Here is a 22,145-nt window from a genome sequence, read left to right as displayed (position 1 = left end):
GCTGAAACTTACGTACCGCAGCGTTTAACTAAATACTTTGTTTTCCAAGCGGAAATATGAATAATGCTTCATCATACGAGAGCGTGAGTTTCTTCAAATTCTTCAGATAATCTGAAGGAATCACTGTTCACTGTTGACAAAACAAATCGACAAGGAAACCGTTTCGTGCATATTTACCTCTAGGATAACTCCCTACCGTTTCCGCTACAAAGACAGCAAAGAAAATGGACAGAGGCGAACGAAAACGTACAGCTGAGAGCATGGAGGACCAATATGGTATGGAATGGGTTTACAATAGCTCCTTCTAACTTCTTCAGAGTGGAAATAAAATGGTTTATCAATCTGCAGGAGTTTCATTCTTAAAGATCAGCCGTGCATGTCAAAGGAATCGAATACTATCTATTAACGGCATTAAAGGGTAATATTCATTTTTTAACGCTATTGATTATCTTTAAAAAAAAAAAAAAGACATATGAACGTCAAATGAATCGAGTCATATCCTACCCTGGCTGCACTTGACCACTGAAATAAAATTTATAACTCAAATTTAAAATTCGTTCGGGCAGACAAACACCGCAGAGATAAGAATAAACCGCTAACAAATGTGAATAGCGTGGTTTGACCCTTTACCTCCCATGAGTGACCAAGAGAGAATTTCTCCTTAAAATATCAATACAATATCAAGCATAGAAGTGATGAGAATAAAGTGAAATATCAATTAAGGAATTATTACTCGATCCAATACTAAATTCTCCAAATTGACACTATAAGAATTGTATGTCAGACAGTAAAGAGACTTACTAATGAGATCTTGAGAGTTGAAAGGTTAATTGATTTAACCTATGTTTTTATTACTTATGAATAATTACCCTTCATTCCTAACTGCTTTATCGTTTTGAACATCCCATTTATCCTTGTAAAAGATATTTGGACTCTGAGACGACTTGAATTCAAGAAAATGTCAGCTATTCGAGCTACATAAGACGAAAATTATTTTAGACGAGACGTCTTTCGTTTCCGCCACTCATTAAATGCATGTGTGTTCACCCCCGACGTGCTGCGATTTCAGAGATGTTTGGTTCATTAAATTTAAGACAAAGTGTTTCAACATAATCATCGCGTCCATTTGATAGAGTCTCGTTCTCTGTCCGCGAGACTAGCCTCAAATAAAATGTAATTATTTTTGTCCATAGCAACGTTTTATGGAACCAAAAGAAAGAGGCAATGTTGACAACTAGATGGATGGCAAAGAATCACACTCGTTAAGGATGAACAACAGAAAAATGACGGGAAGAATTGGAAAAAGAATTGTTTTGCTGACCTTTCGGCGAGGATCCTCCGCACGAATTTTGAACAAGAATAACGAAAAGTGCTCCTTCTAGCCACATACTTTCCTTTGAATTTGTTTAAAGGTTTGGTTCGATTAGTTCTTTGGTTCCTTAGTTCTTCTTCTGTAACAAGTATGAAGCAGTCTTTTCGGTGAGAGATATATTTATACCGAGATCTCTGTTCACTTCTGATTGGCAGCAATGCAATTAGCATAAACCGCGTTCGGTCAATGATCTGTCCACGCAACCTTCCGTATTTAATTCCAGTCACAAATAGCATTTCCAAGGAGACTTCAAGGAGGGTCTGAATGGGGGGGGGGGGGGGGGGGGGTGGTCAAAATGTCGGTTGTCGGTTAAAATTTCATTACTTTGTCGGTTGTCGGTTAAGATTTTTGACCTTTGTCGGTTGTCGGCAAATCTCAGTTAATAATTAAAAATACACGTTAATTATTCACATTTATTATGCAATTTTCCCAGTTTTAAGACTTTAAACTCTAGACGAAGTGTAATACTTGTAATAATTCATTATTTGTTTTCACTTAAACCTCGTTAACGCTGTTTTTTAATTTAGCAACGTGCTCATCTACCCCACTTTTGTTTGCAAATCTAGTATACCGATAAAATTCACCAAAGCTTTTATTATAGATGTGAATTTGTTTCCTGTCGACTACGGGGCATCGAAGTAAATCAAGAGAGATAAACTCTACAAAGAATGAAACACCCACTCTAGCCCCTGGGATACCTAATTTTAATTTGTAAGCTACGGAAGTCTTTTTTCCGAGACGTCCACAAAAACTCACTACACTTATTATTCAACGGCTCTTGTGGCTTTTCGGCGAGGTTTCTTTTTTTTCTCTTTTTTTTTGCCAAAAATTTGGTTGTCATACGTATCAATCTGCACCGTTAAATGGATTTTTTAACTGTTAGTACCTCTTACGTACATGTCGAGACGCACAAATGCACGAACAGCCCTGCCGGATCGGGTAACGCACGCTCTGTTGACAACCTCTGGATGTTCTTCAAAATCTGATTCCTCGTCATCCGAATCTGTCTCATACTCATCGATTTGTACTTCTCTGTGATCCTCAAACACCTCAGTAACATCCTTGTTGCCTTTCGTTTCTCTCGATGTCACCTCCTTCAGTCATGATCCTCTTTGCCAGATTTTCATCTTCTTTTGCTTCTTCTCGTGATTTCCGTTTCCTTCTCACTTTTGACTCGTCACCTTTCTTCTCAGTGTCGTTCATTGACTTCTGCTTGCTTTTATCAGATGTAGCCGGCGCCTTCAGCAACACTACTGGCTTTCCGGTCCAGTTTGTGACCTCTTGGATAATGTGTACTAACATATTAAATACCGTGTGTTTTAAGTTTTCTCTTTAGTAGACTTTTGAGAAACTTACACAGTTCTTATCAGCAAATGCTCGTCAAGATGCATAAAACGTGCACATCGAGCGAAATCTCTCGTGCGTAGCTTCCCTCGAGGAGAGAATTGAATATTATTTGAACGTCTGGTTTTCAGAAACGAATAAATTTAAGGGCGCGTATAAATAAACGGGGTCTTTAATATGTTAAGCTACACTGTTGTTCATTCACCAATTAATCAGAAAGAAGCTTATAAACTGATTTACTCGCTACTTCTTTGTAAAGATTTTTCTTCTCAATTTTCGCATTCAAATGGACGGTGAAAAAGAAAAAAAAAAACATTCCGCTCCACAAAACAACAAACAAAAAACGGTGGAACCAGAGTTTAACCACGTTAATATTTGAGCTTAATATTTAACTACAGAACTAAAGTGATTCATCAAACTCCGCTGCACGCGTTCCACACTTACCGTTGAGCTCACTGCTACTTTCATCCGATATTAAATTTGGAAGTTCAAGCTGCCATTTCCCATCCGTCACAATTGCAAAATTTTCGCATTTGCCCGCAGGCGATTTCGCCAGGCGAAATAACTTTAACGAAAATCCGCCAATTCCATATTGATGTGCCTGCTCCTTTAGTCCTAAAAACTCCGTAAGATGTTTTTTAGTTCAGATACTCCTCTATGAGCTTCTTTGTCTACTGGGACCCTGCTTCGATGACGTTCGATGGCGATTTCTTCACCTTTTCGAAAAAAACTCACGATGACTTTAGCAATCCCAGTCATGACCCAACCGCATGAACAAACAACGAGCAATAAAAAGACAACAGCAGGGCGTCTCGTCGGCTCGATTGTGATCCGCTGTTCTTGAAATGAGACAGCAGGTCTTGTCAGCCCGATTACGAGCCGCTGTTCTAGAAATGAGCCCACGCTGCTCACCGAAAAGAAGGATCCCGTGGATTTAAAGTAATTTGAAGACAAGAAATTCTATAATTCGGCTAAATTTGGAATTAATGTGGTTACGTCGGGTGAAGAAGGATTTTCTGCGCTAGAAATCATCAAAATGCTGTTCTTTCTGAATACAAACATCCCTATCACGTCTGACCATGTCGGTTGTCGGTTAGAATTTATTTGTCGCTAGTCGGTAATTTTTTCCCCGTTTCGTCGGTAGTCAGTAATTTTTTACGCCCTTTGTCTCTAGTCGGTTAACCCCATTCACACCCTCTTCAAGTATAAACAGAATGTTTATTCTTAAAACAGTGTTCAAAGCAGATTTCTTACACGTGGTAATACTGTACTAGAGGACCTTTGGATCTCAAACTGCCTCAATCCGAGCCCGAAGAGCCCCAACGATAAGCTCACAACATTTTTATGACGCTTCTAACCTGGAATTGATGATTCTATGTTGAGAAATATTAGGCATTGAGTATTATCGAAAACCAAGTTTCAATAACTTTCCGCTCGCTAATTAAGAACTTGGTGCTTATCACCTGGCTTATAAGCCACAAACGAACATTTAGGATTGCAGATTACTTCATCTTAACTAAATGACGAAATTCCGCTCTTAAAAGTTCCTTTTGTAATGGTGGGAGCTCGCTTACGCACTTCCTCAGTTGTATGTCCGACTTCAGGTGTTTTTTTTTGTTATATAATTGAGCAAGAAATAGCTAAGTGGCTCACAGAATTAGCTCGTTCTTGTATTTTTGATCATTTCGATATTATCAATGAGGCATTCTTGTGGATATAACCACAAAAGATAGAATGAGCAAAATGCGTTAATGCTTTTCAAACCCGTGATTGGAATGTCTAAGAACTTCGTATTCATCACAGGAAATCTCACTTGACATCAAGTTTAAATAAGAACCCAAGCAACCAGAGAAAAGATCACCTTCGCATTATTCACGGATAGAACGTCCACGGTTCTTTTTCGAGCAAATTTGTCTGTCCTTTTGTAATAGGGTAGGCCTGTGAAACGGCACTTTGCGTTTGGATTTGATCAAACGCACAGGTCTATAGTATATTGTTGAAAAATTAATATAGATCATGACAGGTAGATGAAATCATCACGGCATATCATGCCCACTGTGGAGTGTGTTCAAAACAGAACGCTACATAGCAACGAATATTTGAGGTCAAAGTCTATTCGGTATCAGATTACTAGTGAGTCCCAATTTCTCGTATCCTATCTGATCTGAAGCGATCAAAGTCCCAATTCCTAGTATGGTCCAGGCCAGTGGGAAAAACCAGGAAGAGAGAACAAACTAGCTCTAGGGTAGAGCGTAAAAAAAATAAATATTTTTTCAATAACGCCCCTTGAGCGACTCGCTTTGCAGCTAAATCCTTCTTTTTTTGGCTGTTCATCTTTATTGACATTTTTCATTGTTACTTCTGTTGTACTGCAACGGAACTCGGGATTTTCCTTTGCAGGTTGAGAGATCAAATTGAGCTACGAAGACGACAGCCGTTGCATTTACAATACTTCCAAAGTGAAGCAGCGTTCTAATTTCACCTTTTTTTTTAATCACATTTGTCACATCTGTAGGTGCTGCCAGCAAAAAAATCATTAGCATAAATCAAAACTATGTTTTCTTATTAAGACTGTTTAAATAACAACCACGCTAGCTGGCCATCATACCATTCATGACGTTACTTCACATCCTTGCCTTTCTGCGCTCAGACATCAAACTGTACTCCCACCTTCTCTTTTCCTCGAGACATTGTTATCATTGACTTACAAATGATCAGTTTTTCCGAATCAAGCTCTATTTCACTACCGTTGTCCTCCGAACAACTCTCGTACCCCTCCACAGAGGGAATCTAAGAGACTGAGGCAGAAGGCTCCAAATCGTTTTCGTACCCCTCCACACAGAGTGAATATGAGAGATTAAGGCAGTAGCCGATTGCTCGCACTGGTCATTTGGAAATTTTACCCTTGCAACAGCATCAGGTTTCTGTTCCGCGTACACACTGCCGGTGGTAAACCCCTAACTTATCTTTCGAAGTCTTACTCCTCACTGATCTTTGCCTCACGGGACTGTGATTATCCATGAGATGAAATATGAGAAAAATGAGATGCCGAGAGTAGATCCGCTATCTGTGTCGTAAGTAAAGCTTGCCAATCAACGTTATCTTTGTAGTTAATGTTAATAATTGCTATCTTTCCTATAAGGCTGTTGACACCATTCTTCCAAAGCTCGTTAAAATATGATATCTTTTGAGAGACAGATCCTTCAGGGCCATTCATGGTTGAGTCTTTCTTGAGTTGGTTTGTTTCTTCTACTTTCCCAATAATGGATTTGATGTATCCATGTACCTTCTTCACATTCTGATTGAACTGCGCTAGTGGAATTGGCTGAGAGGTTGCACCTTTACGTATTACACCAAAAACTGTCATAGTGGATGCCCATGTGGTTTAGAAAATTCCTTGTTCCTGACAAACAAGTCATCAAGTTTATTTTCCCTAAAGCTGCATTTGTAGCGAAAAGCATGTCTGAAACACTCACAAATGCCATGCACTTGAATGAAACTGAAATCTGTTTCTCTTCTATCCCGCACTCCCTTTCGTCCATCTTCCGCAAGAGTATCGACTTCCTAGGTCGATGGATTGTAAACCGTTTTTTGCCAAGTCACGATGTCTGTGAAGACGAGTTTGTCGATAAGTTTTGCTACCTTCTTTGCTACCTTCCTCACAGTTATCAGCCATATTTTAAAGTACAGTCTCGATCTCTTAGTTTCCATGCTAAAATCTGTACAGACCACCATTACGCTGTGATTCGTTTGGGTTGCTCAAGGTAGTTATCTTGGTATCCGGTCGTTTCGCCTACGGGTCGTTTCGCCTACGGTCTGTTCGCCTACGGTTAGAGTCGATTCGCCTACGTCTTATATGTCAGTTCGCCTACGAGTCAGATGTTGAAGCTTTAAATCGGAATTATTAAAAGTCTTTGTTCCTTGTATTATTCCTTCCATTCTATCCTCGATGGCTAGAAAAACAACGCGCTAAAACATCTAAGTTCGTTTTTAAAAACTTTATTATGGCGGAACCCGGTCGTCTACGAATGTGTGAAAGATATTTTGCTTAAAATGATTTAAGAAACGTGCGATTGTAAAACTGAGCATTAAGATGTGTATTAAAATGAAATTAACCACCGTTTACGGTCTTTGTGTGGTCGTGTAAAGCGCGAGCAGAGCAGTAAACAAACCACTGTTTACGGTCTTTGTGTAGACTTGTGAAGCGTGAGCGGCGCCTAAACTAAAGAAGGTGAGACTTTTCATTAAAATATACGAAATTAGCTTCGGCTTGACTTGACAGTCGGTTCAATTTCTGCGTCGATTTGGCGGGCGACTCGTTGAATCTTTTATCTCTATAAACTAGTTTATGTATGTAATGTGTCCGGGTATTCTGAGTTACTCCGTTTGCGTACTTTCATCTAACAGACAAATAATATAAAAACTTAAAGCGTCCTTTGTAGACTTGTGACTTGAGCGGCGCTCATACTAAGGGAGATGAGAGTTTTCATTAGCATACATAGTACTTACAACAAAATTAGCTTGTTCACACTACACAGCTTGATGTAACTTTTTATTTCGATGTTGCGGCTTGTTAAATCGGTAATCATATTCATATACTTCGGACTAAGTAAGATAAATAAACGTTTGTGTTCACGTTTGGACTTGGTTCAAATAACCAAGGTTTAGATTAAAGTAACAACCTACACAAAAGGTGGGAAAAAAAAACGGAAATTTTCAGGTAAACGAACGCTCCTTATTTACAATTATTTAACTTCGATAGGCTTGACTTTATGAGTCACGCTCTAGGAATTGAATCGACCGACTAGGATCCGAGCGCGATCGCACATAAAGTAGATGAATCAACTGTTGTAAGACATGTTTTAACACGTAGGCGAACTGACATATGAGACGTAGGCGAATCGACTCTTACCGTAGGCGAAACGACCCGTAGGCGAAACGACCGTAATTCCCCCCAGGACCCCCATATGATAACCTATCACGCTAGCCCGCTCTAAGAAACAAGATGCTTTTATTTCCAAAATTTTTACTAGAAGATAACATCAATAAATTTTTCTAAATAAAACACACGATTTTAATAGCTAAACTAGAGGGTGACGGGGATTTTTTTTAACGATTTGTGCGATTTATAGTAAGAAATATTATACTATTATATTATATTATTATACCAAATTAAAAAAATTGCATGTTCTAAAACAATTTTGACGGCTTCTTGTTTGCCTTAAGAAAATTTTTGCGCTCAGAAAAGTAAGCAAGCAATCGCGTCCATCTAAATAAATATTGCGTTATCTAATTTCAAAGTTGTTTAAGAGACCTATCATTTGTGTTGAACAAATCATCTTCCAAGTCTGGTCATGGAGGCGCCTTCCACTAGCCACTGAGAATGGTCAGATTATCAAAATTCCACTAGCCCGTTCCGCGTACAGTCAGTTCGTGATAAATGGTGTTACAGTAGCGGTGTGAGAGAAGCGACTGAGCGTAAAAACGAGGGAGGCTTGGATCGAGTTGCGTAAGTTCATCACGCGCCCCAACCCAAGCCTGCTCCCTTCTTTTGCTCCACTGCTGCTATCATGCCGTTCGTTTGTTTCGCTACGTTTCACTGCACGCCTGGAACAGACTAAAATTCCATTGAAAAGGTGGATGAAATTCAGAAATGAACTGAAGTTTAGAAATTGACTGAAGTTCAGGATTTAAATATTCACGGCGGTAAGTTCTGATTTATAACGAAAGTAATTCTTGGAAGGGACGAGTCTGACAAATCGGGTCCGATTAGTAGTAAGTATTCAAAAATTGCTACTCGTCATCATTAACTCTTAGGCGACCCAGGAAACTACTGACTATTAAAATTTCGGCTTCATGGTCACGAAGTCAAAGTCATAGCAATCAGGCTGAAAGAGAAATAAAGTGAAGAAGAAATCACGTGGTATTCATTCTCAATGCTTTTATAAGTTTACCCCATTCTCTATAGAAATAAAGTAGAGTTAGGAATTTCTGGCCAAAATAAGTAAAATGTTGCGTTAAATTGAAATTGTACTCACCAAACCAACATGCTTGTTTGGAAAAGAGAAATGACTCCAACAAAAGACAGGTAAGCCCTGAAAAAAGAAAAATAAGTGGAATATCGTTCATTACTTTACATGTAAGAGATAAGATTATTTTAAGCGACATACGCGAAAGCAAGCTAAGAAAACAGATCGAATGCGCGTGGAGTATGGAATCTGCAGAGGAGGAGTTAAACCCCAAGAGCGTACCTAAAGTTTACTACGACTTATACATGGTTTTGGTCAGCATTTTGTGATATTTAAATGCCTTCCAGTGGTCACATGGCATGCTACACGTCCCTCGCTGACTGGTCACAAGCTTTTCGTACCACAGGAATACTGCAGAAAACTGCTACTTCTTAAACCACACACAACTATTAGCAGGGAGGCTGTTTCAGAGGGTAACAAAGCAGCTAGTCCTCTAAGGGTTTTAAGATTACCTGATGAGTTGGACCATTGATAGCTTCCGACATTAACGACTTTGCCATCCCATAATCTGTCACCTGAAGACAAAAACAGAAAACGATTTTAGGTGCCATTTCCAAAAAAGATTTCAAAACAGGAGAGAAATAACTCCGGGTTCCATAAGTGAAACGAAGTATAGCTCTATCAACAAAAGTATCTATCATAAAGTTTGAATGTCGAAGGAAGCCCGGGATAATAATGGTTTGCTTCCCTTTAATCCAAAATTGGTAGCGGTAAAAAATTCGCGTTGCCCGGATCACCAGTCAGATCAAAAGTACTAACAATCGTTATTTGGTCACTTGTGGTTTCGAGTTAAATCATTTATTGAATTTCACGTACAATTTCGAGGAAAAAGGACCAAAACTATCGACAGAACTGAAAACTAGACTCCAAAAAATTAAAACCAAATCTTTCCCCGTGGTTTTTCCATCTCAAAACTAGATCACGTGTTTTAAGCAAAATTATAATTTATGTATCATACATTCAAACGTTCTAAAAATCACTGTCCTTCAGACCAACTTGCGTTTTCTTGCGCTTCAGTAAATTTTCTTGAATTTATTCTGAATCTTCTTTGGCTCCTGGTGATGTTGGCCTTTACTCTGACTGTCCATTGCGATAACCTCAGTTTTACTTTACATACACTCTATCGAAACTCACTCTACCCATATGGGGAGTTATTATAAGCCAACGGCAGAACTCTACCTTGGTATCATAGCAACCATTTGGGCTTCTGTCTGATGGAATAAGCAGATCCCCTCGGGAGCAAATAGAGTTGTAGGGATTATTGTCTGAGTACGGGTCTGTAGGATAATCTGAATAAGAAGGAAGAGTTTCCTATCACGAGGGGAGAAAAAAGAAACTACATATAACCCTAACAGAGTAGCGTTTCTGTGTTCATCGGGAAGAACACAAAAGATTAAAAAAAACTTCATCCACCTTTTTAGAGATTAATAATGTACCTGAAGAAATTACACGCTTCTGATTGGCTGAAAACGAGTGCATTCTCATGTAACACAGGTGCAAAGTTGTAACACGTGCGCAAATTACGAATAGCACGTGCAGGCTTTCAAAATTTCGTCTGTCTTTGCTCTGTGATGTTGTTTTATGTACATTATTTACAAGTAATAAAATGATTTCTCTTGCAATTTGGTGTAATAAGCACTTGTAAATTTTTCAAAGACTACAAATTGCCCTTGCCCTGCGGACTCGTGCAATTTTGTTGTCTACGGAAGTATTTACCTAGTATGTTATCAGCTATACTAAGTTACTAAGGAAACTGTAGTGCTGCATCAAATGTAAATTACTTTGCTATCATGCTAACTAGATACTGGTCTCTGTCACGACATGGTCAAGTTCAGCCACACTCTAAATCAAAGGCTTGGCAATTAAGTACACAACTATAAAATGGCCTCTTGACCTTCATCCACCTTAGCTGGGAAAGAGGCAAGCTTGTGAGCACGAAAGCAATAACGTAATCAATGATTTAAGCACAATCGTACCGTTGTAACGTAGGATGTGTTTCATCGATGTCAAATTCTTAACCTGTAAAGTCAGAAAATTTATCTGTTACAGAATGGTCGAGCAGCATTATGAATCAGAATTCCTTGTCACTAGACCAGCGATAATATATCATTTAAAGACAGATCAATGATCTAAATGCAGTAAGTTACCAGTCCTTGGTCACGACGGAATATCTCAGCCCTTGGAGCCAGCTGGTATGATCGAGACGGGCCGTGTTTCTTCACAAATTCAGGGTAACCACTCAGATTATAGATCTAATGAGATAACAAAGCACCTGATTAAAAAACAATTAAACCGTCAAGTTTATTAAGCTAGGCTAAGAACTATCGTCAAAGGAAAACAATTTATGTTCACTGAAGATATCAGAAAAGATGTATTTCGTGTATACACCAGATGTGATATCTTCATGTAGTTTATGTATTGTATTCAAAGCAGTCCCCACACGTTAAGTAAATCCTGGTTAGCATACAGCAAAAGCAGCAATGGTAAACGTGCACCCCAACATAGGTGGCTTAAAAAAACGGTGCCCCCCTCCTCCTCCCTTCTCACTTCCACCCTTGAAGGGACACTTAAAATCACCTTGACTTGTGTCACGATGAGGGATGGGGAGAGGCAGGGGTAGATGTAATAACCAGCTGTGAGCTTGTGAACACACTAGCAGCCACTGCCTTGGCATTAAACAAATTCTCTCAACTGTAAACGGCAAAGTGAATTTTAATCAGTTATAAGAGCGCCTTTTTGTTGGACTCACCTCTTCATAAAAGGGCACATTGTAAGATGGCCAATAACCTGCTCTGAGGATCTCAGTTTGATCTCCGCTGGCCACCAACCTGAAAGACAGATCATCACATATTGGAAACATTGAAAAAAATGTAGGCTTCAGTTCATCACAAATAGCTGTCTTGGGCTTTACTGTCTCGATTCTCCATAAAAATGAAATTACATTGTTTTGTCTTCAGTCCAACTTGAAAGCTATTAGGCCACCAGACATACCACACAGATTGATCCTCAAAATTACACAAACTCAGGAGCCCATTACCCGGAGCCTCCATACCAATTGTACCCTTGAGTCAACCCTGTCCCGTATCTTTTTATTTTTAGAACTGAGATACGGGGGGGGTTCTTCGATTTCCCGGGAAAACACGCTGACGTTCGCATAACACCCGAAAAAAAATGGTAAACTTTCCGCACTTTTTGCCATTGTTGGAATACTTTCGTGCAGCCTGCAAGTGACGTAAGCAATGGAGGACCACAGCTCTCTTATGATTGGCTATTATGTAAACACCTGCAAAAAAACCCTGTGGGAGGTGCTTCTAAAAATAAAAAAATACAGGACAGGGTTGACTCAGAGGGTAAGTATGGAAGATGGAAGCTCCAGATAATGAGCTCCTGACAAACTTTAACACATGTCCCTTTTTTGCCTAAGTGAAATTAACTGCTGAGTATTTTTTCACACAATAAATGAAAGACAGTCAGTCATAGAGCCAAGAAAAACTATCTTAGAAACCTACATTCAATATGTAACTGAACGTAGAGGAGTCAATGGCAGTGACCAGTGTTTGTGGCAACTTTGTGAATGTGATTTTCACAACCTACCCTGGAATCTGTTCCACAACCCACAGAGCTCCGCTTAGCAAACTTTTCTTTAACTCTACTCGTTTCAGATCCAGGATCATGTACTGGTTGTTGTAAGTACCTGTGAGACATAAAAAGGACAAGTGTTGAGGAGGGTCCATTCAACTCACAAAGGGATGTTACCTGTGGCACATCCCTTCCTTCTGATCATCATACCATTAGGCACCCAGGCACATGGCACTTAAAACACAAAATTCTCAGGATTTACCCAAAGGAGTTGTATGAAAAAAAGACTAGTTTTCATCTTTCCTCCCCAATTGTGACAAGACAAAAGGCATCTTCCTTAATTTCATTACTGAGCTTAAAACTTTACCATCTTTCTTATGCTATTTAATCACTAAACACTTTCAACATCACTGATCCTGGCTGCATGCAGGATGCATGTCATATAAACTGAACTGTGTTGTGTTTTTGGGCAAAACACTCAGACTCAGTAGTAGGCTCTTCGGCTATGTGGTAGGTTCATAGGCTCCATACTAGGCTCCTAGGCTCAGTAATAGGCTCCTAGGCTTAGGGTAAGCTCTTAGGCTTCATGGTCAGCCCCTAAGCTCAATACTGGGCTCATAGGCTTACCACTGAGCTCTTAGGCTCAGAGGTAAGCTCTTGGCTTCAGTGGTAGGCTCTCAGGCTCAGTAGTGGGCTCTTATCCTCAGTGGTGAGCTCTTAGCCTCAGTGGTAGGATCATAGGCTTAGTGCAGAATCCAAAGGTCTGAGGTGTGATCCTCCTGGGGACTCTGATTCATTATTTTGTCCCATGCCATGAGTCAGCAACAAGACAAAGATAGTCAACCCTTTAACGCTGATTAAAATCTCATTACTAATTCTCCTTACTGTCTACAATATACTTCTCATGATGTTACTTGGGAGAATTTGATATTACATCAACTAATAATCTCCTAAATGATATTTCTATTTATTCTCATTACTTTACTGCTTGATCTTTGAACATGTGAAGTGTTCATTAACATCAATAGCATAATACAGGAAAGAGTCTACATACCTGAGTTATACTGTTCATAAACCTCTGCCCATTCCTCGCCATTGTGAGCCATCAAGTTAGCAAGGCGTACTCTATGCCAGGCTAGAAGGGATTCTGTTGACACGTACTTATACAGTGAAGTGTTGAAAACATTGTTTGTTGTCTGGACCATAACTAAGCCACTAAAAAGTCAGAGGACCAAAAAAAAAATAGACACTAGCTGAATGTACAGTAGCAGTGGAGCTACCTGGAAATTCAGTGACAAACTTCCCCCTTCAGAGAAATAAATTTATGAATGTGAAGTAAGTATACTTAATTGACTAATCCCCCAGTGGAGCTTTTCAGGGCCAATACAAACAAATGAGTAATAGAATGAATGAATAAACAAGGTCTTTAAAAATCCCAACTGGCCATAGACAGACCAGTTGACTATATAAAAAGTGCAGCTAGGGAGTTGACCTTGGGGAAACCAAGAACAAATTCAGTGAGTAGCAGAGTGGAGGGCTTCAACCCAGGATCACAAGATTACAAGCCCAGCACCCCTACCACTAGCCAACACTGTCTCCAAGTGTTGGGAAGAGTGTAATGTGGAAACAAGGTACAAATTGCAACATATTAGTTAACATGATGTATCCACTACCAATTGGAGTTGGCTTTCAACAGTTCCTCACTTTCTCCCTTCATACATATTATGCATCTCAACCAAGAAAACAATTAAGGCTGATAAGTGAAAATGTATAAGCTATTTCTAGTTTAGATTTGGAGGAACTTTTATCAAGCAAGAGAAATTAGTTGCAGCTGGTTCAGTGAACCCCCTGTTTGGGTATCATCAGCCTCTTCCTAGTCAGAGAAGGTCCCTTCAGCTATCGTTCAACTTTAATTAAAATCAAGCTAACCTGTCCATGATGTAAAAATCATCCAGTGATATAAGGTAGCCAGGATAGCTTGAAAAAGACATCCGTTTTGCACCTGAAAATTTCCATCACATTCCACAATAATTCTCTATTGACTTTGTAAAGGATAACAACTTACATGTCATGGTAATGTGAAGCCTTCAGCCTTGTGGTTTTTATTATGTTTTTATTATGCAGTGCTCAGTGGTGCAAGTAATACAATTTTAATAATTATAATAAAAAATGTTTAATTAAAAAGTTCTAGAACTTACTTGTGCTTGGATCTCTCAGATTGAAGTAGTAATGTTTGTAGATCCTCATTGTTGCACCATATGAGAACCAGCTACAAACCAAGTAAAAGAGTTTAAAAGCAAATTAAGTAGCCATAATACAGATAAGGTAATCAATGAGATGATTGGTAACCTTGAGAAATGTAAGTCAGAAAATGATTCAGGTAGGAAGCTAAAAGTAAGGAAGATAGAAATACTTCACCTTGAATGTCCTGCGAAGATATCTTCATAACCTGGAAGAACTTTAATAAGTGCAGAACAATGGCCCATTCTTCCTAACTAAAGTAAGATAAATGACTGTGAATATATAAATATCATACATGTATGTGTAGACTGTAGATTAATCAGTGAATATGAGTGTGATCTTCCCTCTATCAAATGAGCTAAGAAGCCAACTGGGAGGTGGTCTACACTACTTCTGAAAAGAAGTTGTTCTCACTATTGCATGTGCTCCCATCTTCCAGGTGCAAGGCCTAATATCACTACTGCTTAAGGTAAGTGCCCATATTTAAAGTAAGATAACATACCAAACTTATTTTAGAAAAATATTTTGCATTTGGGAAATTTTTTTGACTTGGTAAAAAATCTATTTGAAATTTTAAAGTGAATAAATTATACAACAAAGGAATATCACCTAAATTTACTGCAGATTTTTTCAAGTGTTAGTTTGGCATATTTCAAAGAAGTCCCTTGATGTAAGTGTCCTGTTCTCAATCCAGTGTCCAGCATGTTAACCCTTTCACTCCCACGATCTGATTGTTAATTCTCCCCCTCACTGTAGCCTGCAGTGCTAACGCTAAAATGCTTGCAATTGTTTGTTCGACCGGCCATTTTTGATTTGCAGTTAGGGTGGACGGTGGGGGTAGGGGGCAGGGGAGGGGAGAAAAGACAGCGTAATCCTCACTCCCCTGCCCCCATCCCTCTCCTTATTTTTGACCGTCGACCACCCCCTTGGTATAAATTTTTCCTCTCCCCAGCCTTCCGCTCCCATTAAAATCAAAGATGGTGGCCATAATATTCGTTATGAAATTACTCAGCACTGGCAAGCCTAAATTATGCCTGCTCTACAGGCTACTCTCACTGCTACACATTTCCTTGTAAATTAGCTATGAGAACTTGGTGCTGGATCAAGATAGTGACTTTTACCTGATAAGTTTGATTATTCTCATTACCTGTTTGCTGAATAATGTATGGATATTATAGGGAGAAGTTACATTTTAATCACTACTGGGAGTCAAAGGGTTAAGCCAAGAGGTAACTGTGTCTCCTCCCATGAATGACCAAGACAGAATTTCTCCTCACAATATCAATATAATATCAAGCAGACAAGTAATGAGAATAAAGAAAAATATCAATAAGGGGATTATAATTTGATCCAATTCCAAATTCTCCAAACTAACATAATATGAATTGTATGGCATACAGTATGGAGAATTAAAATGAGATCTTAGGAGTTAAGGGGTTAACAGATAGATTCCCTGTTGCTGTGTGTCTGGTCAGTAACAGATCAGAGATGATGTCAAAATGTGATGAGAACAAAAATGTGCCACACATGCATGGCACAGTGGAGCATATCACTGATGTTCTCACCACATTTTTTACATCTTCTGCGATTTATAACTGTACAGATCCATGACAATCTGGAATCTATTTGTTTCATAAAATAAAAAAGCAAACTAGTGTTCATGGTGATGTCATCTATGCGTATTCCCTCCAATAGAGTTAGTGAGAACCAATCAAAATGCATGAACAATTCAGCTTATCATATTATACTCTTCCATGCAGCAATAGAGTTAGAGCTTGTGTTATGAATACATGCAATCAAGATCAAAAGCACCTTGTACCTTAATCCTTTTATTCCCACATAAAATTTTTAATTCTCCTTACTGTCAACCATACAATTCTTATGATGTCAGTTCAGAGAATTTGGTATTGGATTGACAAATTATCCCCAAATTAAAATATTTCTTTATTCTCATCACTTATCTGGTTGACATTATATTGATATTGTAGGGAGAAATTCTGACTTGGTCACTCATGGGAGTTAAAGGGTTAAGAACAATAATAACTTAACACCCAAATTGAACTCTAAAGAATACCTTGGCTGTAATCTGCTCTTCTGTCATACTACTCCAGTTGGGTGGTCCATCAGGACTGATCACATCACCCAGAGTCAAGTAATCACCAATACCATTAAGAAGTTGGAAAGCAAACTTGCCCAGCACTTCCTAAAAAGATTGGGAAAAATTCATCAACACCAAATCATCTTAGGCAGCATGACTTCCTAAACTTATATGTTATGCTGCAATCAGAATTTACCTTCTCCTTGGGTGGGTTCTCTGTATAACCAGCTATAAGCCCTATATTAAGAAAAATCAAAATGAGATAGAAAGCCTAAAATGATCAGACTACCCAGTAATTAATACCTAGACAGCCTGAGTTGAAGTAGATGTTGGTAATTTGTTAACAACTACACACACCCACAACAGATTTACTCAATGGAATCAATACCGTCAACATTAACTTAACAGAATGACCAAACTCTTATCAGAAGATTAAACAGATCAATAATAACTCACAAATGCTACTTCTAAAACAAATTTTATTTTTTTAAGCATCTTAGAAAGCAAAAGTTGTTGAATCTGTTTCAAGCTCTTTGCTTTACAAAAAATGGATCGTGGAGTGGAAATTTTTTTCAGTACCATTACAGCAAAGTGGAAAAAAGCAAACCAACAGGAAAAAGATGATTTGCCAGTCTGGGTCAGTCTACATGGGAATAAACTAGTCTGCTCTTGTTTTTGGCAAATGATGAATTTGAGGAACACTGTAGAAATCATTTACACTGTTTTATAACTAAGTTAATCAGTAACATCAGACACTGCGTTTTGTTTGACATATTCTTGTTTAACAAGTTTGATCACGTGTGTTTTTTTTGTAATAACATCCTGATTTCGTTTTGAGAGTTTCAATGTTTTTTGATCGAGTGAATTGATGTATGAGTGATTCCTACAAAATAAACAAGTTTAACGGAGTTTCGAATACGATTATTATAAACACTAAGCTCAGAGCCTTCTATAAATTAATGAATATTTGACTAATATTGTTCACCATCATATTGAGACACAATGTTTCCCATTTGTCTCCAAAGTGAGCTGTTCTTTGATTCACTTTTTATTTTGTTTCTCATCCATTCTTCCTACAAAAGAAATAAAATAGGAAAAATCTTTCACTTTTGCATCAACAAGTTATATGTCTTTGCACAAAGCAAAATTCAGCAGAAATGATCGAAAAAAAATCAAGAGTGATTTGTTCTATTCCTAACTAGGTTGAATGATTGCTACGCTCTGTTTCTTTCAAGAAAGGGAGAGATGTCATGTACAAGAGGGCATGGGGAAGCAAAGAAATAAAAAAGAGCAAGGTCAACTTCTTAGTGTGCAGTTGTGTTATTCAATTGTTATTTACATAGCAAGGGAACACAACAATGATGGATGTCAGCCAGTGATAATGGAGGATGGAAGAGCAACATGGTTCACTAGAGGAGAGGACAGAAGATGTTTCCAAGCTCAAACGAAGTTTCTTTTCAACATCATAACTTCAATGGTACCCTAAGGAAGACAACTAGCACACCAGTAGGCAAAAAAAAATACTGTTTGTCATTACCTGGGCATCAAACCATTCTTCAACCTTTTTCACAAACTGTTCTGATTTTTGGCCGAAGGCAATGTAATAATTGTTCTCATAATTTTCATTTATCCTCCTATAAGGAAACAAAATAAAGATGTTATTACCCTTTAAACCCTAAGAGTGATTAGAAACTAAATTCTTCTATCAGAATCAACCCTAAAACAAACATTGAGGTCATGAGAATAAAGGAAATGATCACCAACTAAAGAAGCTCTTGATTGTTAAGCAAATTCTCCTTGTCAGTACCATAGGAAATGTATAGAGAACAGTATGGAGAAAACGTATACTGATGTTAGGATGTAAAGGGTTATTAAACATTCTCTCTTACTCATCAGAAGTAAATTCAGTTGGGAAGTTAACAATATAATGAGTTCATCTTCAAGACATTTACCCTGCAGTCAAAGCTCCCTCAAGATACCCTGCCGCAAACATGATAGTCTGATCACTGTAACTTCCTGTTGAACCTGAAGCAATGTTAATTTCACCCCATCTAAAATTGAAAAAAAAAACCAGCAAATATAAGTTTACTAACCTAACCCAGGAAATAGCTCACTTTCCACTATTTGTTAAATGGTGAAAAATTCCTTGCCAAGTTTCATATGCATCCCATTTGTCATGAACTCCAAGTATCATCAACTGATTGGGGGGGGGGGGGGGTCCTAACTTAACATTGTATCAACATTTGAGAACATAGTAGTTTTTTGGTTGCAAAAGAGACTCAGTTTTCCTTTACAAAGGGGGAGGGGTGAGAGAGCAATCATCTAAGGACCCTCCTCCCCTTTCTCATCTATATATATGCCTTTGATCACACTTGCTTCACATACCCTGTAGTAATCAAAGCATCATCATAGGTTCCATAGGCTACACCATTTTCTTTGTCAAGTACTCCAAACTCTATGTGGTATTTCCTATGAAATTGTTATAGGAAATCCATTGTCAGTCTTTATGTGACCATATTTATGTAGGCTGTTAATGATTTGTATAGTCTAGCTGCATGTTTAGTTTATTCCTGATAAACTGTTATCACAAGCTCATGACTAGTTTAAATTTATGCTATATGTGAGTTGTGTCTGTAATTTATTTGTAACTTAATAAAATAATGATAAGGTTTGCAAAGTTTTATGTTTTTGTGAGGAAGTCCCATATAATTTGACTAGAAAGTTGTTCAATATTCAACCATGATAATGTGATGTCACACTTGGTCAAAGTTAGCAGAATTGAAGCATCCGCCACTTTTCGTCCGAACATGAGATTCCTGTAATCATTTCTAAATAAATTATTTATTATCTATTACTTATAGTAAAATTTCCGCACAGCCCTATACTATATTATGCATTCAGTTCTTGGATAGAAGAAAACAATACATTGCCATTGGGAAAACAGATCTGTTTTACAATAGTATGGGGAGGTGCGGAAATTTTACTTTACTTGTCAGCAGAAACACTTTAGCGCTAAAAATTGTTTGAAGTTTGGTAACGAAGTTAAATTTCATCGGAACCTTTCCTCGTTAATTATGAAGTGTTACATAACTCGTGATCACATATCAACGAGGAAACGAGAGGTGAGATCAGCCCAGTAGATCCTTAGCCCTTAGCCATCCAATCTTAAGCTTATAGTAACCATTCCCAGCCCATAAAAATACAATCTCTAGGATAAACATCAAAATACGATACATTAATTTTTTTCTCTTTCGCTTTTTTAGCTGTAGATGTAGATCACAATATTATCCCAAAGATCAAATTGACTGCGACAAAAACGGAATAAAAATAGCAAACTCACCCATCTGTGTAATAAACCGTTCCATTCATGGAATAATCTCCTTTGCTAAAAGAAATCCTAGCGAAAAGTAAAAGGAAACTAACGAAAGCTTTCCACACAGCGACTTTCGCCATTTTTCAGTTCCTCACGATTGCGTGACTGATTGTCTCATGCGGCAATCACGAGGTCAGTCGTCACTTGGATCGGACCGGATCGGATTACGGACCAGAACGCGGATCAGATCATGGATCGGCTCATGGATCGGATCATGTTATATAAAATTAGAAATTTTGTGCGACAAGCCAAAATAAAGTTTCCGTGACATAATGGAGCGCAGGCCCCACTTGGAGAGTTTTTTTTTTGCCCAAAAACCCCATGTAGTAACTGTCTTTCACGGCTGTGTCGAGGAGTGTTGAGTAGTGCCACCATGAACAAAGGCAAGCGAGAGGTACGTATCATTCTTCAATCAGGAGGAGGGCACTAGGATTTTCGGTCGGCTAAACTTCAGAATACCCCGCAACTTTGGTCCGCCTCACTTACATGTGTCGGGAGGCTTTGAAGATCTTAGATCTAAGATCTATTCTTATTCAATGACATGTAAATGAGTTGAGGGGTATTCTGAAGTTGCTCCTTTCGGTCTTAATTTGGCTGTTTTAAATTCGGTTTCTGTGCAAAAAAAGTTCGGTTTTTCGGTTTGGCTGTTCATTTCGGTTTGCCTTGACAGAGACATACGGTTTTCTCGTACTCAGACCTCTGCGGTTTCTGAGCACGATAAAGAAACGGGGCATATTCCTATTTGGAGTAAGGTTAAGATTATTGATCGTGACCCCCACTGATACACAAGTAGGGTCAAAGAGGCTATCCATATGAGACTTCACCCTAACAACATCAATAGGGATAGCGGAATCGACATTCCCGAAGCTTGGATACCCACGATCAAACAACACAACAGCCGATTTATGAGGACCTATGAGGGAACACCATCTAACAACCGGAATAATGATGAGTATCGAAATGCACCGATAGCAACGTACCAACGTGCTACAAATAGCGACACGTAAACAATCGATCTCATTGCCTGATGAAGATTTGCAGTGTTGCAGTCGAAGCGTCGCGATCAACATCAAAAGTGACTCTATCGTGAGACAAACGAACAAAGTTCATCTCCTAGAGTTATACCTATTAGTGGAAAAATCAGATTCTCTCAAATCGTACCTGGGGTTACGTTCATTTAAAATATTGCAAATACTTCTTGAGCATGGTTGCTGTTTAACTGTACACATTAGGATACAAATTTCCTGCAAATGTCTCTTCATCACGGTTAGCAGCTTGGCCCTGAATAATTAGCTTTAATTTATTCATGGTGAATCATCTTGTGGAAAACGGTACTCATGAACATGTGGGGTGGGGCAGGTGTGAATACAAATCTTCTGCAACACTACCTGTAAGTGCCATTATACAACCTTTATTTTAGTTCAATGCTATGAAAAATTGTGCTATATCAGTAGCCACTAGAGGTCTCAGGCTGCCTATTTTTTTTAAATATCCCTATTCTGTCAAACTTTATCAAGCGGTCATTCACCGTGGGTGACACGCCTAATACGGGTTCAATTAGAAACTGTACACAAAAGGTGTTTTTTGGGTAAATTAAACAAAACCTATCTTTCTCTATTTCTCATCGAGCTCAAAACTTACCATCTTTCGTATTATATCCACAAAACATGACGCTATTGACATTGCTGACCTAGCAGTATGCAGGACGCGTGTCAAATATGAACTTCGGATGGGCCCGCTCACCACTGTCTCTGCGGCTCAGTGGTTGACTGGTCAGAGCGCGGAATTAGACGAAAGGTTCAATTCCTCATGAGGACACCCTTGTCCTTCCTTTGTCCCACGTTCGTGACAAGACGAAAAAACATCTTCCTATATTTCCCTACCGAGCTCAAAACTTACCATCTTCCATATTCTATTTATTAACCCTTTAATCCCTGAGTGACCAGCATTCAATTTCTCTTTTCAATGTCACCCATGAATCAAACATCAAAGTCATGAGAATAAAGGGAATGATAATTAACTGAAGAACCTCTGGATTGTTCAACGAATTCTCTTTGCAAGCACATTAGGAAATGTATAGAGACCAGTATGGAGAATATGCATACTGAT

The 22,145-nt window shown here is 38.6% G+C and overlaps 2 protein-coding genes and 1 pseudogene across 2 annotated transcripts in view; all 3 read right to left on the bottom strand.

Moving 5' to 3' along the window:
- The window catches only part of LOC131794568 (coadhesin), a 28,659-nt gene extending 28,367 nt beyond the window's left edge, over positions 1-292 (bottom strand). The window contains exon 1 of the mRNA XM_066158657.1: positions 178-292. Within this exon, the coding sequence (XP_066014754.1) occupies positions 178-262 (85 nt within the window). The 5' untranslated portion in view covers positions 263-292. The remainder of the gene's footprint in view (positions 1-177) is intronic.
- Positions 293-2,422: 2,130 nt separating this feature from the next.
- On the bottom strand, positions 2,423-3,475 carry LOC131794504 (uncharacterized; annotated as a pseudogene).
- A 4,235-nt stretch (positions 3,476-7,710) lies between these two features.
- Positions 7,711-20,179, bottom strand: LOC131794523 (phospholipase-B 81). The gene is made up of 19 exons (XM_059112037.2): positions 20,004-20,179; positions 19,049-19,132; positions 18,616-18,714; positions 18,201-18,297; positions 17,649-17,736; positions 16,860-16,900; positions 16,640-16,768; positions 14,743-14,819; positions 14,523-14,593; positions 14,254-14,326; positions 13,379-13,539; positions 12,340-12,439; positions 11,495-11,573; positions 10,893-10,997; positions 10,722-10,764; positions 9,925-10,034; positions 9,198-9,260; positions 8,755-8,811; positions 7,711-8,604 (listed from the first exon to the last, which is right to left on the bottom strand). Exons 1-19 carry the CDS (start codon positions 20,114-20,116, stop codon positions 8,557-8,559), a joined length of 1,638 nt encoding a protein of 545 aa, XP_058968020.2. The 5' UTR covers positions 20,117-20,179; the 3' UTR covers positions 7,711-8,556.
- Between the last annotated feature and the right edge of the window lie 1,966 nt (positions 20,180-22,145).

This window comes from Pocillopora verrucosa, chromosome 11, assembly GCF_036669915.1.
Source record: "Pocillopora verrucosa isolate sample1 chromosome 11, ASM3666991v2, whole genome shotgun sequence".
Lineage (NCBI taxonomy): Eukaryota > Metazoa > Cnidaria > Anthozoa > Scleractinia > Pocilloporidae > Pocillopora > Pocillopora verrucosa.
Note: the sequence above shows the minus strand (reverse complement) of the source record. Positions and strands in the feature narration are given on the sequence as shown.

Coding starts and splice junctions, on each gene's coding strand:
- LOC131794523 (XM_059112037.2), bottom strand. CDS start 20,116: ATGGCGAAAGTCGCTGTGTGGAAAGCTTTCGTTAGTTTCCTTTTACTT. Junction 10,998..11,494: donor ATGTGCCCTTTTATGAAGAG/GTGAGTCCAACA, acceptor TTATCTCATTAG/ATCTATAATCTGAGTGGTTA. Junction 10,035..10,721: donor ACACATCCTACGTTACAACG/GTACGATTGTGC, acceptor CTTCTTATTCAG/ATTATCCTACAGACCCGTAC.